An 18,595-nucleotide genomic window follows, 5' to 3' on the forward strand; every position below is an offset into this window, starting at 1 on the left:
GGGCTAACATGGAGAACACACATCTGGACGAAGAGGAAGCAATTAGGAATAAAATACAAAAAACACTACTGGTTACTCGGCCGAAAATCCACCTTATCTCTATCTAACAAAATATTAGTTTATAAAGCAATCATCCGGCCCATCTGGACATACGGGAATGAACTGTGGGGAACTACAGCAGACAGCAACCTAGCAATACTGGAGCGGTTCCAATCCAAGGTTCTTCGTGCTATCACAAATGCACCGTGGTTCATTCCAAATGCAGACATTTACAGGGACTTGAAGATCGAGACAGTGAAGCAGATGATCATCAAATGCAGTGATAAATATTTCAAACGACTGGAAAAGCACCCCAACGAATTAGCAGTGAATTTATTGGACAACTCTACACAACTAAATAGACTGAAAATTAGAACTCCTCTTGACTTGCCATTTAGAACATAAGTGTCTTAAAGTGTTTTAAGGTTTTAAGTGAAAGTAAGTGATTTAGTGTAGTTATTAGTAACAAACCTACTAGGAGTTGATAGTCATTGGACTAAAACTCCTCTCACATTTGTAAAAAAAATTTATAACATTTAGGTACTAAATACTTGTCAAAGTACTTAGAAATACCTATCAAAAATGAGCTCCAGAAAAAGTTGATAGCATCAAAATCCGCTCAACAATTTTCGTGAAAATGAATGGAGATTTACCGAAATTGAAGGTCATAGTTGATTTTTACCTTCAGTGACTGCACTATAGAAAGAAACTAGCAATTCAATAATTGAGATGCGTATATTTTGTGAGCTCATAAATTATTAAACGATATCTAGTCGCCAAATAATTAATTTAAATTATTTTAAGTACAACTCTCTCTTAAGCCGGGAATATGGGATGGTTTTCTAGCGAAGGGGTTGTAGCTCAATAATCGAAAGGCGCGTGATTTAAGAGTTTATTCTTAGAATATAAGCTATACGAATTAAATTATTATTAACTTTTTTGTAAAAACTTACAGTTTTTCAGTGATCTACGAAAAACCGCTTCAAAACATGCATTTTTTTCACGAATAATTAAAATTTTTGATCTTTAATAACTTAAAAGGTATTGACTTATTTTAATAACTTTATATAATAAATTTTGCTTATAATTTGTTTATAATTTCTTTTATAGATTTGTGCAGTTATTTTTTATAAAATAATTTTCACCCCCGAGAAGGGGCGGTATCCACCCTCAGGGTAAAGGCGCAAGATGGTACCATGTCACCTTTGTTTCTTGAGGTATTCTCTAACCATTGACCAATTTTCGTGAAAATCGATGAAGGTTCACCGAAATTGAAGGTAATCGTTGATTTTTCCCTTCAGTGACTGCACTATACCAAATAAATTGCAATTTACTGATCTAAATGCGCGTAATTTGGAAGCTTATAAATTATTAAATGATATGTAGTCGCCAAATAATTAATTTAATGCATTTAAGTACAACTTTCTCTTAAGCCGGGAAGATAGGGTGGTTTTCTTGCGAAGGGGTTATAGCTCAATAATCGAAATGCACGTGATTTAATAGTTTATTCTTAGAGTATATCAGCTATAGGAATTATATCCGCAATACGATATATTTTAAGTTTTCTCAGCATTTTTCTCTTAAGTTAAATCAATTAAAGGGTTGTTTGGGGGTGAAGGGGATGAGCTCAAAAATCGAAACTATATAATTTCAAGAGCTCATAAATAGCTCGTAATTCTGCCGCAAAAACCGATTCAATATTCCTATTTTTAAGTAGTGGTGGGGGCTGACTCAGCCCCCCCCCCCACTAAAGTATTAAATTCCTGCTCAGTGGAACGAGCTCAAAATTTTTAGTTTGCCGAATATGAAAGCTCATAAATCAGGGCTATTTGTTTTTTAATTTTTGCAAGTGGGGGGGGGCAGCTCAACACGGGTGCCATTTGGTATGATTCGTGTGGTGAGTCGCTCTCCCATTGTCTTCTCCAAGCGTTGGTGAGGTCGAAATGTTCCTGATGTAGGGAGGTGGCCCTTAACAATGGGGGATATCTGGAGCGCAGTCTGTTCATTTAGATATCAAGCTTATCATGGTGGATGGGTAGTTGATGGTTAGCCTCGATTTTTCGATATTCTCTGAGAAGAGAATGACTTCTTGTTAGTTTCGGCGGTGGAATGTGACTCAGAATGGGAAGCCAATAGTTCGGTGTTGGTCGAATTGTACCTGAGATCATTCGCATTGTCTGGTTTAATTGGGTGTCAATGATCTTCGTGTGTTTGCTATTGAGCCATACCGGCGAAGCATATTCAGCCGCCGAGTATACGAGTCCGAGAGCGGATGATCTGAGTACGGGGGCTGAGGACCCCCATGTGGTGCCACATGACTTTTGGATAATATTATTTCGCGTCTTCAGTTTTTCTGCCGTTCTTTGTAGGTGGTCCTTAAAACTTAAAGTTCTGTCAAGAGTCACTCCAAGATATTTTGGTGTTGGGTTATGAGTGAGTAGTCTGTTTTCAAAGTGAACGGAGAGTTTTTTGTTGGCTTGGGCATTATTCAGATGGAAACAGCACACTTCAGTTTTCGTTGCATTGGGCCGTAGCCTCCATTTGCGAAAATATTCACCCATAACATCAGGGTCATCCGTCAGTATTGTTTCTGTAACATTCATGTTATTATGTCTTGCTGCAATGGCCCAATCGTCAGCGTAGCCAAATTTCTGCGAAGTTGTCCTAGGTAGGTCCGCGATGTATAAATTAAAGAGTAAGGGTGCCAAAACAGATCCCTGTGGCAGTCCATTGCTGAGCTTCATTTGGACACTTCTTAAGTTGCCCATTGTGACGTGAAAAGGTCTGTCGGCGAGCATGCTATCAATGAGTTTGGTTACCTTTTGGCATGGGATGGCACGGATCAGTTTGCAGATTAGTCCTTGTCTCCAGACGGTGTCGTATTCAGCTGATAGGTCAATGAAAGCAACGGATGTTTTTTTCTTTCTTTGAAAACCTGCTTCAATATGTGTTGTTAGGGATAGGATCTGATCTGTGCAGCTGCGGTTAGGTCTGAACCCTGCTTGCTCAATAGGTATCACCCCAAATATGTTGTTACTAATTCTGTTGTGGATTAAGCGTTCCAACAGTTTATAGACACAGCTCAGGAGTGCAATCGGTCGGTAGTTTTGGGGTTGATCATTTGCTTTTCCTGGTTTCAATATGGCTATAATGGAGGCCTTTTTAAGGGAATGGGGGATTTCTCCTGATTTTAATATATCTGTGTAGAAATCAGCCAGCCATTTCCTAGCATATTTGCCAGAATGGAGTAAAAATTCTGGATGTATTTTATCGGAACCGCGTGCCTTTCGTAAGATGAATCGTCATGCAACTTTTTGTATTCGATTCGTGAGAGTGTCAAGCAATTTTGTGAACTAAATTGATCTCCGACAAAAAATTTTGTGCATGAGAAAAAGCATCTTTAAAGTGCATCTCGAAGAGATGGAAAATAAAAAATTTAGGACTCAGGAAATATTGACGGAAATGAGTTCAATTTTTATACTTGGGGGTTTTGGAGGTCACTGAACACAATTTCATGACGGCGATGGTCTCCGAGGTACCTAGTGCCCAGGGTGGAACTCGTCGTCTGCGACGACCGAATAATTCGCGGGACTATCAAATAATTCGCGAAATGAAGATTGGATCGAAAAATTGAAAAATACGTTAGTAGATGAATAAGGCCGATTCCCGCTCACCGTGGGAAAATTTAAGAAGCCGATTCCCGCTCACTCTGATCCAGAATCGACATACCGATTCTCGCTCACCGTGGGAAAATTTCACGTGAATGACGTGACATTTGACATGTCACGTGAATGACGTGACATGTGACATGTCACGTGAATGACGTGGCATTCGACGCTTACTCAACGCAGAACGTGACATTCATGCGAATGTCACGTTCTACGTCGAATGTCGGACGGAAGACTGAACAATGTCACATGAATGTCACGTTCTGCGTTGAGTAAGCGTCGAATGCCACGTCATTCACGTGACATGTCACATGTCACGTCATTCACGTGACATGTCAAATGTCACGTCATTCACGTGACATATCAAATGTCACGTCATTCACGTGGAATTTTCCCACGGTGAGCGAGAATCGGTATGTCGATTCTGGATCAGAGTGAGCGGGAATCAGCTTCTCAAATTTTCCCACGGTGAGCGGGAATCGGCCTTATTCATCTACTTACGTGTTCAATATTTTTCAAACATCTATCGAATGACACTAAACACGACCACCCCACTCCACCCCCTGGAGGTGGGGTGAGGGTAACTTTAAAATCTTAAATAGAAACCCCATTTGTTATTGCAGATTTGGATTGCTTACGTAAAAGTAAGCAACATTTTTTAGAATTTTGGATAGATGGCGCTATAATCGGAAAAAACTATTTTTTCGTGATACCATAGGTAAATTATAGAAACGGTCTAATATCTCGAGAAATACACTTCCAAATAGAAAACCAAAAAATACGTCTTTTATATGTTTTAAGAACCTATCGAATAACATAAAACACGACCCTCACTCCACCCCGTGGAGGTGGGGTGGGGTGTAACTCTAAAATCTTAAATAGGAGCCCCATTTTTTTATTACAGATTTGGATTCCTTAAGTAAAAATAAGTAACTTTTATTCGAGACATTTTTTCGAATTATGGATAGATAACGCTATAATCGGAAAAACACTATTTATTAGCGCCATCTATTAGTAAGTCTAAAAAATGTTTCGAATAAATATTACTTATTTTTTTATGAGGAATCCAAATCTGCAATAAAACATGGAGATTCCCATTTAAGATTTTAAAGTTAACCCCCACCCCACCCCCAGGGGGTGGAGTGGAAAGTCGTGTTTGATGTTATTCGATAGGTTTTTGAAAAATATTAAATACCTATTTTTGGTCTTTTATTTGGAAGTGTATTTCTCGAGATATTAGACCGTTTCTATAATTTACCTATGGTATCACGATAAATCGTTTTTTCCGATTATAGCGCCATCTATCCACAATTCGAAAAAATTTCTAGAGTAAAAATTGCTTATTATTACGTAAGCAATTCAAATCTGTAATACCAAATGGGCGTTTCCGTTTAAGATTTTAAAGTTACCCCCACCCCACCTCCAGGGGATGGAGTGGGGGGTCGTCTTTAGTGTCATTCGATAGATTTTTGAAAAATATTAAACGCGCATTTTTCAGTTTTTCGATCCAATCTTCATTTCGTGAATTATTCGATCGTCTTGCGAATTATTCGATCGTCCCGCGAATTATTCGATCGTTCCAGGCGACGACCTCCACCCTGGGCACCAGGTACCTCGGAGACCATCGCCGTCATGAAATTTGTATTCACTTACCTCCAAAACCCCCCAAGTATTAAAAATTGAACTCATTTCCGTCAATATTTCCTGAGTTCTAAATTTTTCATTTTCCATCTCTTCGAGATGCACTTTGAAAATGCATTTTCTCATGCACAAAATTTTTTGCCGGAGATCAATTTTGCCTGACACTCTCTCGAATTGAATGCAAAAAGTTGCATGACGATTCATCTTACTGCACAAAATTCCTAGCTTTTGGGCTTTTTAGTGCTTCGTTGCTTCGTCTATAGGGTCATTCTTAAAATAAGGTTTCGTGCCGCTGAGAAAGAGTGCAACGTTGTGGAAGAAATCTGGCAACACTGCCTTACACATTAACTCTCCCTCTCTCTCTCTCTCTCTCCCATTCCACCACTTTCCCTCGCTGCATTGCACAGTGTCGACCTAGCAGCTTTCGAAGATGAAGGTCACGATCGCTGTTACCGCCAATGTGAAATTCATGCTGTGATACATTTTTTAAATGCCAAGTGGTTTTCACCTATTGACATTCATTGTCAGTTAATCGAAGTTTATGGATAAAAGTGCATATATGTCCAACATGTTCGCAAATGGTGTAGAGACTTCAGTGAAGGCCGAATGGAAATTCACGATGAATCTGAAGGTCTTCCGCTCCGATCTTCATCGTGAATTTCCGTTCGCTGCGAACATGTTGAACAGATATGCACTTTTACACATATAGTCCAGAGTAATAAGGATTTTCTCGGGATACTCAAAGATCCAGGTAGCTGACTACTTTTTTAGTTATTGTAGACCTATAGGAAGAAACCCTACCTGGACAATTCGACGTAGATCTCAGGATCGAATTGTTTTGTAATGCCCCTTTGTCCGCTTCTTCTCGATCGACGATGGTAAATAAATGTTTGAGTGTGGAGTAAAAATATGGTTTTATTGACAGCTACGTAATTACACTATAGATGATGTTCAGGTAACTTTCTATGATAGACTGCCTTTAATGACAGCTACTGATAATAATTACACTCGGCGTAACTTCTAACAACGACTTACGCACTTGTTAACGAGGTAACTATTTCAATTAGACTGCCACCCAAAATAGTCCCTTTGGTTAATTTATAATCTCGTCAAAATATACAATTCATCAGTAAGTTGCATGACAACCGAACTACGGACTTTGCATGTTGAAATATTGCAACTACAGTTTAACGGAAGCTATTGCAAAACTTATAAAGTTCAATTGAAAAATATATTATTTGGTAATTTATTAAGTTTGCAGGTTGAATGGACTCTAATTATTAAAATATTACTCGATGTTTCCCAATGCTTCAATCATACATGGTGAAACTATAAAAGTTTAGGAAGTTAAGAAAAAATGTGAGATTACAAATTAAGGGATTAATTTGAGATTGAACATATTGACCACTTAAAAGAAAGAGACGACCAATAGAAAATGTTTAAACACATTATAATATAAAATAATAATAATATAACAATAATACTTATTCACTCGGTTTTTGAATTATTATCTCACCCGAGCAGTGTATCCATAGGTCGCTGGTTCATATCCGGCTCGAAGGACCAATGGACAATTCGACGTAGATCTCAGGATCGAATTGTTTTGTAATGCCCCTTTGTCCGCTTCTTCTCGATCGACGATGGTAAATAAATGTTTGAGTGTGGAGTAAAAATATGGTTTTATTGACAGCTACGTAATTACACTATAGATGATGTTCAGGTAACTTTCTATGATAGACTGCCTTTAATGACAGCTACTGATAATAATTACACTCGGCATAACACAACGACTTACGCACTTGTTAACGAGGTAACTATTTCAATTAGACTGCCACCCAAAATAGTCCCTTTGGTTAATTTATAATCTCGTCAAAATATACAATTCATCAATAAGTTGCATGACAACCGAACTACAGACTTTGCATGTTGAAATATTGCAACTGCAGTTTAACGGAAGCTATTGCAAAACTTATAAAGTTCAATTGAAAAATATATTATTTGGTAATTTATTAAGTTTGCAGGTTGAATGGACTCTAATTATTAAAATATTACTCGATGTTTCCCAATGCTTCAATCATACACGGTGAAACTATCAAAGTTTAGGAAGTTAAGAAAAAATGTGAGATTACAAATTAAGGGATTAATTTGAGATTGAACACTACCTGTTTCCTGCCTAGAGTTCGCGTCCGTTTTTTAATTATTAACAATTTAGTGCAAAAATCGCGATTTTTTAGATTTTTTGCACTCCATTCAAAAGCTAAATAGTTGACATGTAATTACAAAATTCAGTTACATTTGAAACATTTGAAAGTTAAAAAGTTAATTTGTTGCTACGCAAACTGCAAAATAAGTGAAAATCGTTATTCGTTAATAACTTTTACTAAAACTACCTTAGAACTTTAGTGTTTCACCCAAAGTTTGGTATTGGAGTACTTAACAAACCTTCAAAATTTGATAACGATCCATTAATTAGTTTAAGAGTTATTCTATTTGTTTATCCCAGAGACTATTTTGCAATAAGATAATACAGAAAATAATGAAAATAGGGCAATTCTGAGTATGCCAAACGAAAGTAGAAGAGTGATAGTATCAAAATGTCTTAAAAAAAGATAAAAAAAATAATTAATATAGTCAATAATCCTAATGCCAAATTTTTGAAATTTTGTAGTTTATAAACATTTAGAATAACTTTAAAAATGTTATCCGTAGAAACAATATTTTTATATATTCGAAAAGATAGTATTTTAACACGAATTTTCAAATAAAAAAATTTAGCCTGGGTTCATTTGGGACAAAGTTAGCCATATGTTTTTTTAATTCACAGCTAATTTGTTTATAATAATTAAGGAATCTCATTAATGCCATTTTAAAGAATGGGATTTGTCTTTTTTCTTAAAAAATTTGCACAAACATTGTACCTTCACAGCACCCTCTACGATTTTTCAAAAATGTAGTTCAAACGATTACTAGGGGGAACCTACAAATCCACCGAGTTAAAATACCGAAAAAGCAATTTCAAACGAATATAATTTTCTGTATCTCCGGATCAACTCAAGGGATTTTGATCTTTCTTTTTTTAATTTGTATGTAATTTCTACGTACATTACAAATATGCAATTTGTTTATAAATTTATTAATTAATAAACATACAACATAAACATAATTAGTTTAAACAATTCTTGAAAAAATATTTTTTTTACAAAAATCTATTTTTTTAATCATAGTATCATTAATGATCATAGAAAAAGTTAAAGTACACTTTAATAAATAAATCATTTTTATTAGATAATTATTTATTAAAGATAATTTATTTATTAAAGTATATCTTAACTTTTTCTATGATTAATAACGATAGTAGGTATGATTAAAATCATGGATTTTTGGGAAAAAATTATTTTTTCAAAAATTGTTTAAACAAATTAGACTGTTTATTAATTAATAAATGTCTAGACAAATTGCATATTTGTAATGTACAGAAAAATTACATGCAAATTAAAAAAGAACGATCAAAATATATTCAGTAGATTCCGATATATAGAAAATGATAGTAGTTTTAAGTTGCCTTTTTTAGTTTTTGAACTCGTGCATTTGTCGGCTCCCAGCTCCCCCTTCACTTACTACTAGTCACCAATTGAACTTCATTTTTAAAATTCGTGTAAAATACCCGCTTTTCTCATATTTAAAAGGATTTTTCTACGGACAATATTTTTAAAGTTATACTAAATGTTTATAAACTACAAAATTTCACAAATTTGGCATTAGGATTTTTGACTATATTAGATAATTTTTATTTTTCTTTTAGTACATTTTGATAGCATCAGTTTTCTACTTTCATTTGGAATACGCAGAATTAAACTATCTTCATTATTTGTCTTATGTTATTGCAAAATAAAGGTCCCTGGGATAAACAATTAGAATAACGCTTAAACTAATTAATGGATCGGTCTCAAATTTTGAGGGTTTGATAAGTACCCCAATACCCAACTTTGGGTGAAACAATAAAGTTCTAAGGTAGTTTTAGTAAAAGTTATTAACAAATAACGATTTTCACTTATTTTGCAGTTTGCGTAGCAACAAATTAACTTTTTAACTTTCAAAAATCGGCATTTTGAAGGTTTTTTAATGTTCTTAAAAATTAAATTTTGTAATTTTATGTCAACTATTTAGCTTTTGAATGGGGTGCAAAAAATCGAAAAAATCGCGATTTTTGCACTAAATTGTTAAGAATTAAAGAACGGACGCGAACTGTAGGCAGGAAACGGGTAGGTTTTCTGCCTATAGGTCTATAATAACTAAAAAAGTAATCAGCTACCTGGATCTTTGAGTGTCCCGAGAAAATCCTTATTACTCTGGACTATAATATAAATATACTAACAGATATAAAAAAAATAATACTAATTACAACTAATTTCTAGAAATATGTTTGTCTAATAAGGTTCTGAAACTGCTTTCTTGTGGCATGTCTAATTTAAGTACATATTATGTTTATATGGGATTGAGCCACAATCTTTGTTTTAATTCCACTCCGGAAATCGTTCTCAAAAAAGATTATTCTAAAAATTCTGGAAAGATTTTATAACCTACACTAAATTCCAATAAGACATGCACTGCATGTAAACAACGATTTTACTTGTTAAAACTGTTCAAAATGTAACTACTCGTTCCATAGTAACAGTATATTATTAAAATCACCTGATCACTTTTTCTCTTTTCTGGATTATTATATAGTATATAAATTATTTTAATCACTGAATACATGATAGTGAAGAAATAATCCTATTAATTAAATTAATGAATAATTTACGCCATTGTACAAGTAACTGTTATCCAAAAATACTCAAACACTTAACCAAATAGCCATCTCGATCGTTGTTGGTAATGACATCTCTGTCAACTACTGTTTACATCTAGTGCATAAGCCATACGAATAAACTGTAGGTTTATTAGGTTATTTGTGTCTTTTCAACATACTTGGTCTAGATCTTATAGGCCACGGCAAATGTGTTATTGAAAAAATTGTTTTGGGGTGATATTATTACCCTAAGGATATCAAATTCGGACTGTTTTGGTGTGTTATTTTGTGTTAATTTGTTTGTGTAATCTGCATCATAGATCTGTGTACATTAAGTTTTTTTCTTATTTTGTATAGGGTGAGGCAGATAACTGGCCTATTAGAAATATCTAGAGAACTAAAGGCAACAGAATCATGAAAATTGGAATAAAGGGGTTTTGAAGGAATTAAATGAAAATATTTTCATCTCTTTGCAACTTCCGGTTATACCGGAAGTTGCTTATATCTTCTTTTTTTTAAATGGGACACCCTGTATATTTTTACATTTTTGGATTCTCTTCGACTTCTTCTTTCTTAAAATATGAGGTTTTGTAATATTGTACAGGGTATTTTAAAAGATAATTACGTTTTTTTATTAATTTCGTAGCAACATTCACACCCTGTAGAATTGAAGTAGTTTGACATCTAAAACTCTACTTACGTTCAAATGATTTTTATTATACTCTACTATTGTTAAGAATCATTAGTATAGCTAAATTTTTAATTTTAGTATACAGGGTTGGTCGAAACTCGGAATGAGTATTTTCTGAGTTTTCTTAAATGGAACACCCTATATTTTTGTATTGTAGTGAAATGATATTTTATAGTACTTTTTTATTTCTTAAGCATTCCCTATACCTAACTGCTTTAATTTGTGAGTTATTGATGATTCAAGCTAAACATTAATTGCAACAAAAAATACGTAAAATTTTATTAGGTTGGCCGTGAAAATACTCAATCCCAAATAATTTTTCAGGAATAAATACATATTAATCCAGACTGGTCCTTAAAATTACCAATGATGGTTTAGCTATCAAAATACCTACGTAGTTAAGATTGTTGGTGCGATTAACAATTAAGCACAAATTAAAGCAGTTAGGTATAGGGAATGCTTAAGAAATAAAAAAGTACCGTAAAATATCATTTCATTACAATACTAAAATACAGGGTGTTCCATTTAAGAAAACTCAGAAAATACTCATTCCGAGTTTCGACCAACCCTGTATACTAAAATTAAAAATTTAGCTATACTAATTATTCTTAACAATAGTAGAGTATATTAAAAATCATTTGAACGTAAGTAGAGTTTTAGATGTCAAACTAGTACAATTCTACAGGGTGTTAATTTTGCTACGAAATTAATAAAAAAACGTAATTATCTTTTAAAATACCCTGTATAATATTACAAAACCTCATATTTTAAGAAAGAAAACATCAAAGAGAATCCAAAAATGTAAAAATATACAGGGTGTCCCAGTAAAAAAAAAGTTATAAGCAACTTCCGGTGTAACCGGAAGTTGTAAAGAGATAAAATATTTTCATTTAATAGATCATCCTTTAAAACCCCTTCATTCCAATTTTCATGATTCTGTTGCCTTTAGTTCTCGAGATATTTCTAATAGGCCCTTTATTTGCCTCACCCTGTATATAGGTGTGTATATATACAAAATATATACCACAAAAAATCAAGTGGTGGATGCTAAAAGATGAGAAAGAAGGTCTATTCAGGAAAAGAATAGTAGAAAAAATATGATGGAACATGAAAGGAAGCCCTAACCAATTTGGAGAAAAATGGCCAGTATTATTAGAGAGACGGCTATTGAAATACTTGGGAAAACGTCAGGAAAGAAGTTTGAGGATAAAGAGACTTGGTGGTGGTCAAATGAAGTACAAGGAAAAATAAAAGAGAAGGGAAAATTATATAAAAAGTGGCAAGAAACCAGATCGGACATAGATCTTCAAAACTATATGGTCGCCAAAAAGGAAGCGAAAGTAGCAGTAGCAAAAGCTAAAGCAGAAGCGTATTCAAACCTATACGATCAACTTGATACCAGGGAACGCGAAGCAAAGATATATAAAATAGCCAAAGAGAGCAAAGAAAGCAAGAGATTTTAATCAGATTAGATGTATCCGAGATAAAAATAACAAAATACTAATTCACGAAAAGGATGTCAAAAAGAGATGGAGAAAGTATTTTGACAGTTTATTAAATGAAGAATTTGACAGACAGCCTGTGGAGTTAACGGAGACAGTAACAGCAATGGTTGCCAGAATAACAAACGCAAAAGTGGCTCAAGCGATTCAAAAAATAAAGAAAGGAAAAGCAGTCGGGCCAGATAATATTCCTAGGGAAGTATGGAGAGCATTGGGAGAGACAGGAATAAGTTGGCTAGCAGGTCTATTTAATAGAATTATGGAAGTTGGACAAATGCCAGACGAATGGAGAAGTAGTATATTAGTACCTGTCTACAAAAACAAGGGTGACATACAACAATGTACAAACTACAGGACTATAAAACTACTTAGCCACACCATGAAATATGGGAGAGAGTAATTGATAGACGGATACGTGAAGAAACCGAAATATCCGATAATCAATTTGGCTTTATGCAGGGCAGATCAATAACAGATGCAATTTTCATTGTAAGGCAACTGATGAAAAAATACAGGAATAAAGAGACCAACGCTCATATGGTAATCATTGATCTTGAGAAAGCATATGATAGAGTTCCTCGAGAGATTCTGTGGTGGGCACTCAATAAGAAAGGAGTCCCTGGCGAATATTTAAAGATTGTGAGAGATATGTATGAGGAAGTAACGACTAGTGTTAGGACAGGTGTGGGAGAGATTGATAAATTTCAGGTGAGAGTAGGATTGCACCAAGTCTCGGTGCTTAGTCCTTATTTATTCTCATTAGTTTTGGACCAGATAACAGCGAAACTACAGAGTAGCATTCCATGGTGCCTAATGTATGCTGATGATGTAGTGTTAGTAGGAAATAGTGAAAGAGACTTAGAACAAAAACTGGAACAGTGGAGACAAGCTCTGGAAGAAAAAGGTTTAAAACTTAGTAGGACAAAAACAGAGTATTTGGAATGTTCATTTAAAGATGGAGTTACTACAAATAAAATGGTATCTTTGGATGGTGAAATGATTGTGAAAAGCAATAGTTTTAAGTACCTAGGATCGGTATTACAGAGTAATGGAGAAATAGATGGAAATGCATGCAGTATAATTAGGGCTGGATGGATGAAGTGGAAAGAAGCGAGTGGTGTGTTGTGTGACAGAAAAATTCCAATGAAGCTAAAGGGAAAATTCTATAAAACAGCCATAAGACCGGCTATGATGTACGGAACTAAATGTTGGGCAGTGAAAAAGAAAGAGGAACAACGAATGCATGTTTCGGAAATGAGAATGCTTATATGAATGAGTGGAGTGACAAAGAAGGATAAAATTAAAAATGAGTATATTAGGGGAAGTCTAGGTGTGGCACCAATTGATGCTAAAATAAGAGAGCATAGGTCAAGATGGTTTGGTCATGTTTGGTCATGAGACGTTAATCACCCAATACGAAGAATAGCTGAAGTGCAGATTCCTGGAAGGAGTAGGAGAGGAAGACCAAAGAAGAAGGGGGAGACGATAAGGCAGGACATGTTGGTAAAGGGGATTAACCTTGATATGACCCAAGATAGAATTGTGTGGAGAAATGCAATTAGGGAAGCCGACCTCGCATAGGGATAAGGCAAAGAGAATGATGATGATAGATGTGTGTTCCTAGTTCCTGTATTGTGTGTTGCATCTGTATTGTGTATAAGATTGTTGATGATGTGTTCTTCCACTTCCTTTACTTCGCTATTGTTGGTATGTTCTTGTTGTTAACTTCTTTTAGTATTGGCAACCAAAGCCTGCCGTATTCTTCTGACGGGTTTGCTACACATTTTTCTTCGTTAAGTAGGATGAGGACGGCTTCTTTGACTTTTCCATTTTTCATTTCTGTTTCTTTCATGATTATTGATGCATCTTTCCCTTGTACTATGTGCTCCTTGTCCCAGGCATTTTTCATATCTGAGATTTATCGAAGTCTCTGTTCTTGATGTATGTATCATGTTCGTTTACCCTGACACTTAGTGGTCTTGCAGTTTGTCCCACGTAGAAACTGTTGCATTCACAAGGTATTAAAATTGTTGCATTTACAAAAGTAAACTTGTTGCCTGCTCCCAATAGAAATAGTAAATTGCCTTAAGATGCCACATGAAAATAGTTTCAGAATAGTATTAAGTTATTGTCAGTAAATATATGTAAATTAAACTCTTTTTCAGACATTGAATTCGAAGAAAACGTTACCTGTTGATATTTTGCCGACAATTTTACAAAATATGGCGTGTTATTTGAACTGTCTGCCTCTTGAAGTTGCCTTAGGTGCAAGTACACCCATGTGGGGTACAGTTTTACAACAAGTAGAAATTTTATATCGAAAATTATTGTTTTTGTTAAATACTATGGATGATATTATTCCGCTGTTAAAAATAATGTCTTCACTTTTTAAAATCCCCTTGATTTCACAATTTAAGGGTATTTTGGAGCCTTTTTCCAAAGTTCTCAGTTATGCAATACAAACACAAACTATGAATTATGGTTGCCTTATAGAAATTTGTTACTTGTGTTACAAAGCATTTACAAAGGTAAGCTAAAGATTTTTTAATTTAATTTAGATATAAACATAACTAGATTTAGACAAATATGGAAATAAAAATGGTTGTTAAAATATACATCTCTATATATCCAATTTAAAGAGAATGCTGCAATCTACTGCAACTGGCTTGTGTAGAAACAACATGGAACTAGGAAGTCACAATTTCCCCCCTGACTGTTTAAATTAGGATTCGAACTAGAAATTTGCAAAATTCTTAGCCTGAAATAGCTTACCTAATCTACGCTAGCTAATCTACGTTAGTGACTTTCATAGATGTTTTAAAGTCTTTTGAGGACCCTTTTTGGGTTGAGGGCTTCTTTCTTTGCTGGAAACCGCCTATTCTACATAACCATGAATCTTCCATTAATTATTATACGGGATTTAGAGAAATGCTCGCATGTAGAACCGTGATTGGGATCATAGAGACATACTCGGACACAATAGAAAATCAATGGAACACCATAAGCAGTATCATACTAAACACAGCGAAAAAAGTCCTAGGAACAAAGACACAACGGAGAGAAGAAACATGGTTCGATGAAGAATGCAAACAAGCTATAAAGGAAAGAAATGAAGCACATAAGAATTACATACTCAGACGTACTAGAGAGAGAAAAACAGAATTTGAGAACAAAAGACGAAGAGCAGATAAACTGTGCAGGCAGAAAAAGAGAAAGTACGAGAACCAACGGATACTAAACATAGAGAGGGAGTTTAAGGAAAACGAAACACGTAGTGCATACCAACTTATTAAACATTTAAGACGGGGATACAAACCGAAGACTAGCCTCTGCAAAAATAAGAAGGGTGAAATCATTAGCGATATGGACGAAATTAAGATAACCTGGATGACATATTTTAAGGAAGCATTAAACAAAGGGGCACAACCACCATTACAACAGCAGAGGCAGCAGCAGGCACGGCAGGAGGTACAACAAGAGCTGGGGGAAGATGGAGAAGAAAATGAATTAACTAGACCCCCAACGCTAGAGGAGGTCCAAACGGCAATCCACATACAAAAAAGCCATAAAGCACCGGGAATAGATAAAATACCGGCAGAACTACTCAAGCAAGGAGGAAGGAATTTGACACAACAGATGTACCAGCTAATACGAGAGATATGGATAGAAGAAGAAATCCCCCAACAATGGAAGAAAATTATAATCTGCCCTATTCATAAAAAAGGAGACAAACTGTTGTGTCAGAATTATAGAGGCATCTCTTTACTTTGTTCGGGATACAAAATATTCACAAACATCCTTAATCGAAGACTTCAACCTCTCACGGAAAAAATCATCGGGGAATATCAAGCAGGGTTTAGGCAAAATAGATCTACCATTGACCAACTATTTACAGTTAAACAAATACTAGCCAAAGCATGGGAATATGACATGGACATTTACAATCTCTTTGTAGATTTTAAACAAGCCTATGATTCAATAGATAGAACAAGTCTACCTAATATATTGGAAGAATTTGGCATACCATCAAAATTAATACGACTAGTGCAAATGACAATGACAGAAACAGAAGCACAGGTATGTATTCAAGGACAGATCACTGATGCGTTTACTATAACGCAAGGACTGAAACAAGGCGACGGACTGGCTCCAACTGATATAATATATAATTAGACGGTTAACGGTGAGCGGAAATAACATACTTACAAACAAATCTACCCAATTAGCAGCATACGCAGATGATATAAACATAATGAGCAGAACAATGAATGCAGCCGAAGAAACCTACGTTGAGTTGAAACAGAGTGCAGAAGCAGTAGGGCTAGCAATAAATACAAATAAAACAAAACTACTCATACAAACCAGATCAAATAGACCGGCGCAACAACACTTTATTGACGATATAGAACATGTGAATAGATTCACGTACCTAGGAATGGATCTGGTTGCAAGCAATGAAGAAGAGCCGGAAATAAATAGAAGGCTTGTGCTGGCAAATAAAGCCTATTTCGCGATGGGCCACATATTCAAATCGCGAGAAGTACACCGGAAAACAAAACTCCGGGTATATAAAACAATAATCAGGCCCATAGTAAGTTATGGCTGCGAAACATGGGTGGTGACACAGAAATCTGCCAATGCATTAGATGTGTTTGAAAGAAAAGTGTTACATAGGATACTGGGCCCAATAAGTGAAAATAACAACTGGCGAATTAGGTATAATAAAGAAATACACGAGCAATATAGCGAACCAACTCTAGCACAATACACTAAACTGCAGAGATTACGGTGGGCAGGGCACGTGGTCCGCATGCATGAGAATAGAATCCCCAGAAAATTGCTGAATGCAAGAATGCAGGGAAGAAGACCTGTTGGAAGACCTAAAAAGAGATGGGAAGACGAAGTCGATGAGGATGCCAGGAACTTCCTGGGAACGCGTTCGTGGAAAAGAACAGCGGTAAATCGAAATGATTGGAGAAGCTTGTTGAAGGAGGCCAAGGCTCGATTTGGGCTGTAGTGCCATTGGATGGATGGAGACATACTCGGAAGTATGGCCTGCAACAGAATCTACTTCCATAGTTTCCGAATACCTAAAACTCCTTTGTTTGGTTATTCTTAACCCATTCCTGTCCCATGAGAAATCAGCCAAATGATGGTCATCCTCTGCAGAGGTCAGCATGCTTAGAGAAAGCTAATGAAACCTATTTGTTTTTTTATACCCAGAGTTAAGCTGTCCTTATTTATCACATGGTTGTCCTTATCTACCAGAAGTAGCTGGTGAAAAGTTATGAAAAGTCCTTCTACCACGACAAAGTCGCAAGGTTCTCGAAAAAACAAAATGTCGTTATATAAAACAATAATTAAAAGCCAATGGATACAAAGATCTGTTATAATGGGTTGAAGTTCAGATTTATGCTATATTATAGTTATATTATATTATATTATATAATCTTCTTCTTCTTTATGTGCCTTGTCCCTTGTCCGTTGAGGACGTTGGCTATCATCATAGCAATTTTAATTTTGTTTGCCGCGTTTCTGAATAACTCAACCGATGTTAGTCCAAACCATTGGCGTAAAGTTTTGAAGTCATTAGTGCCTTCTTCTTCCGGGTCCGCGTTTGCTCTCTATTTTACCCTGTATTATCAGTTGGAGTATATAATATTTATCATGTCTCATAATATGACCTAGGTATTTGAGTTTCAGTTTCTTAATTGTGAAAGAGATTTCTTTTTGTTTTCCCATTTGACGCAATACCTTTATGTTGGTGCCGTGAGTCGTCCAGGATATTTTGAGGATACGTCGGTACACCCACATTTCGAATGCCCCGAGCTTCCTCATTAATGTTTCTGTTATTGTCCAGGCCCCTGCGCTATACAGCTAGACTGGAAATACCTACCCAGCAAACAGGTTTGAGCCCAGTTACGTGATGATTACGTCAAATTTACGGCAAATTTCAACGAATACGTAACTCGGTGATTTATGACGGGAAAAAAACGTATTTCAGTGCCAAATCATTCACGTATATATTAGTGCTTCCTTTATACATGTTTGACATTAGAATAATATAAAATCATAATGACGAATATAGTACATGTTTTTTATAATAGGTGTGAATGTCGGTTACATCGCAAAGGTACGTTTATTTCACGTAATAATCACGAAACAGAAATAACTTCCTTTGGTTAAATTTTGAGAAATATTTTGGAAAACAAAATTTTAGAACGGTGTTGGTTAAATACGTATCGCTTGAATTTTACTCACT

At 35.3% G+C, this 18,595-nt stretch overlaps 1 protein-coding gene across 6 annotated transcripts in view; it reads left to right on the forward strand.

The window, feature by feature from the left end:
- LOC114341580 (protein unc-79 homolog) overlaps positions 1-18,595 on the forward strand; it is a 435,831-nt gene that overhangs the window by 375,812 nt on the left and 41,424 nt on the right. For all 6 annotated transcript variants that reach the window (XM_050663368.1, XM_050663363.1, XM_050663367.1 and 3 more), the window contains exon 26: positions 14,499-14,861. In XM_050663368.1, coding sequence (XP_050519325.1) covers positions 14,499-14,861 — 363 coding nt within the window. The remainder of the gene's footprint in view (positions 1-14,498; positions 14,862-18,595) is intronic.

The sequence above is a fragment of the Diabrotica virgifera genome, chromosome 10 (assembly GCF_917563875.1).
Source record: "Diabrotica virgifera virgifera chromosome 10, PGI_DIABVI_V3a".
Classification (NCBI taxonomy): domain Eukaryota; kingdom Metazoa; phylum Arthropoda; class Insecta; order Coleoptera; family Chrysomelidae; genus Diabrotica; species Diabrotica virgifera.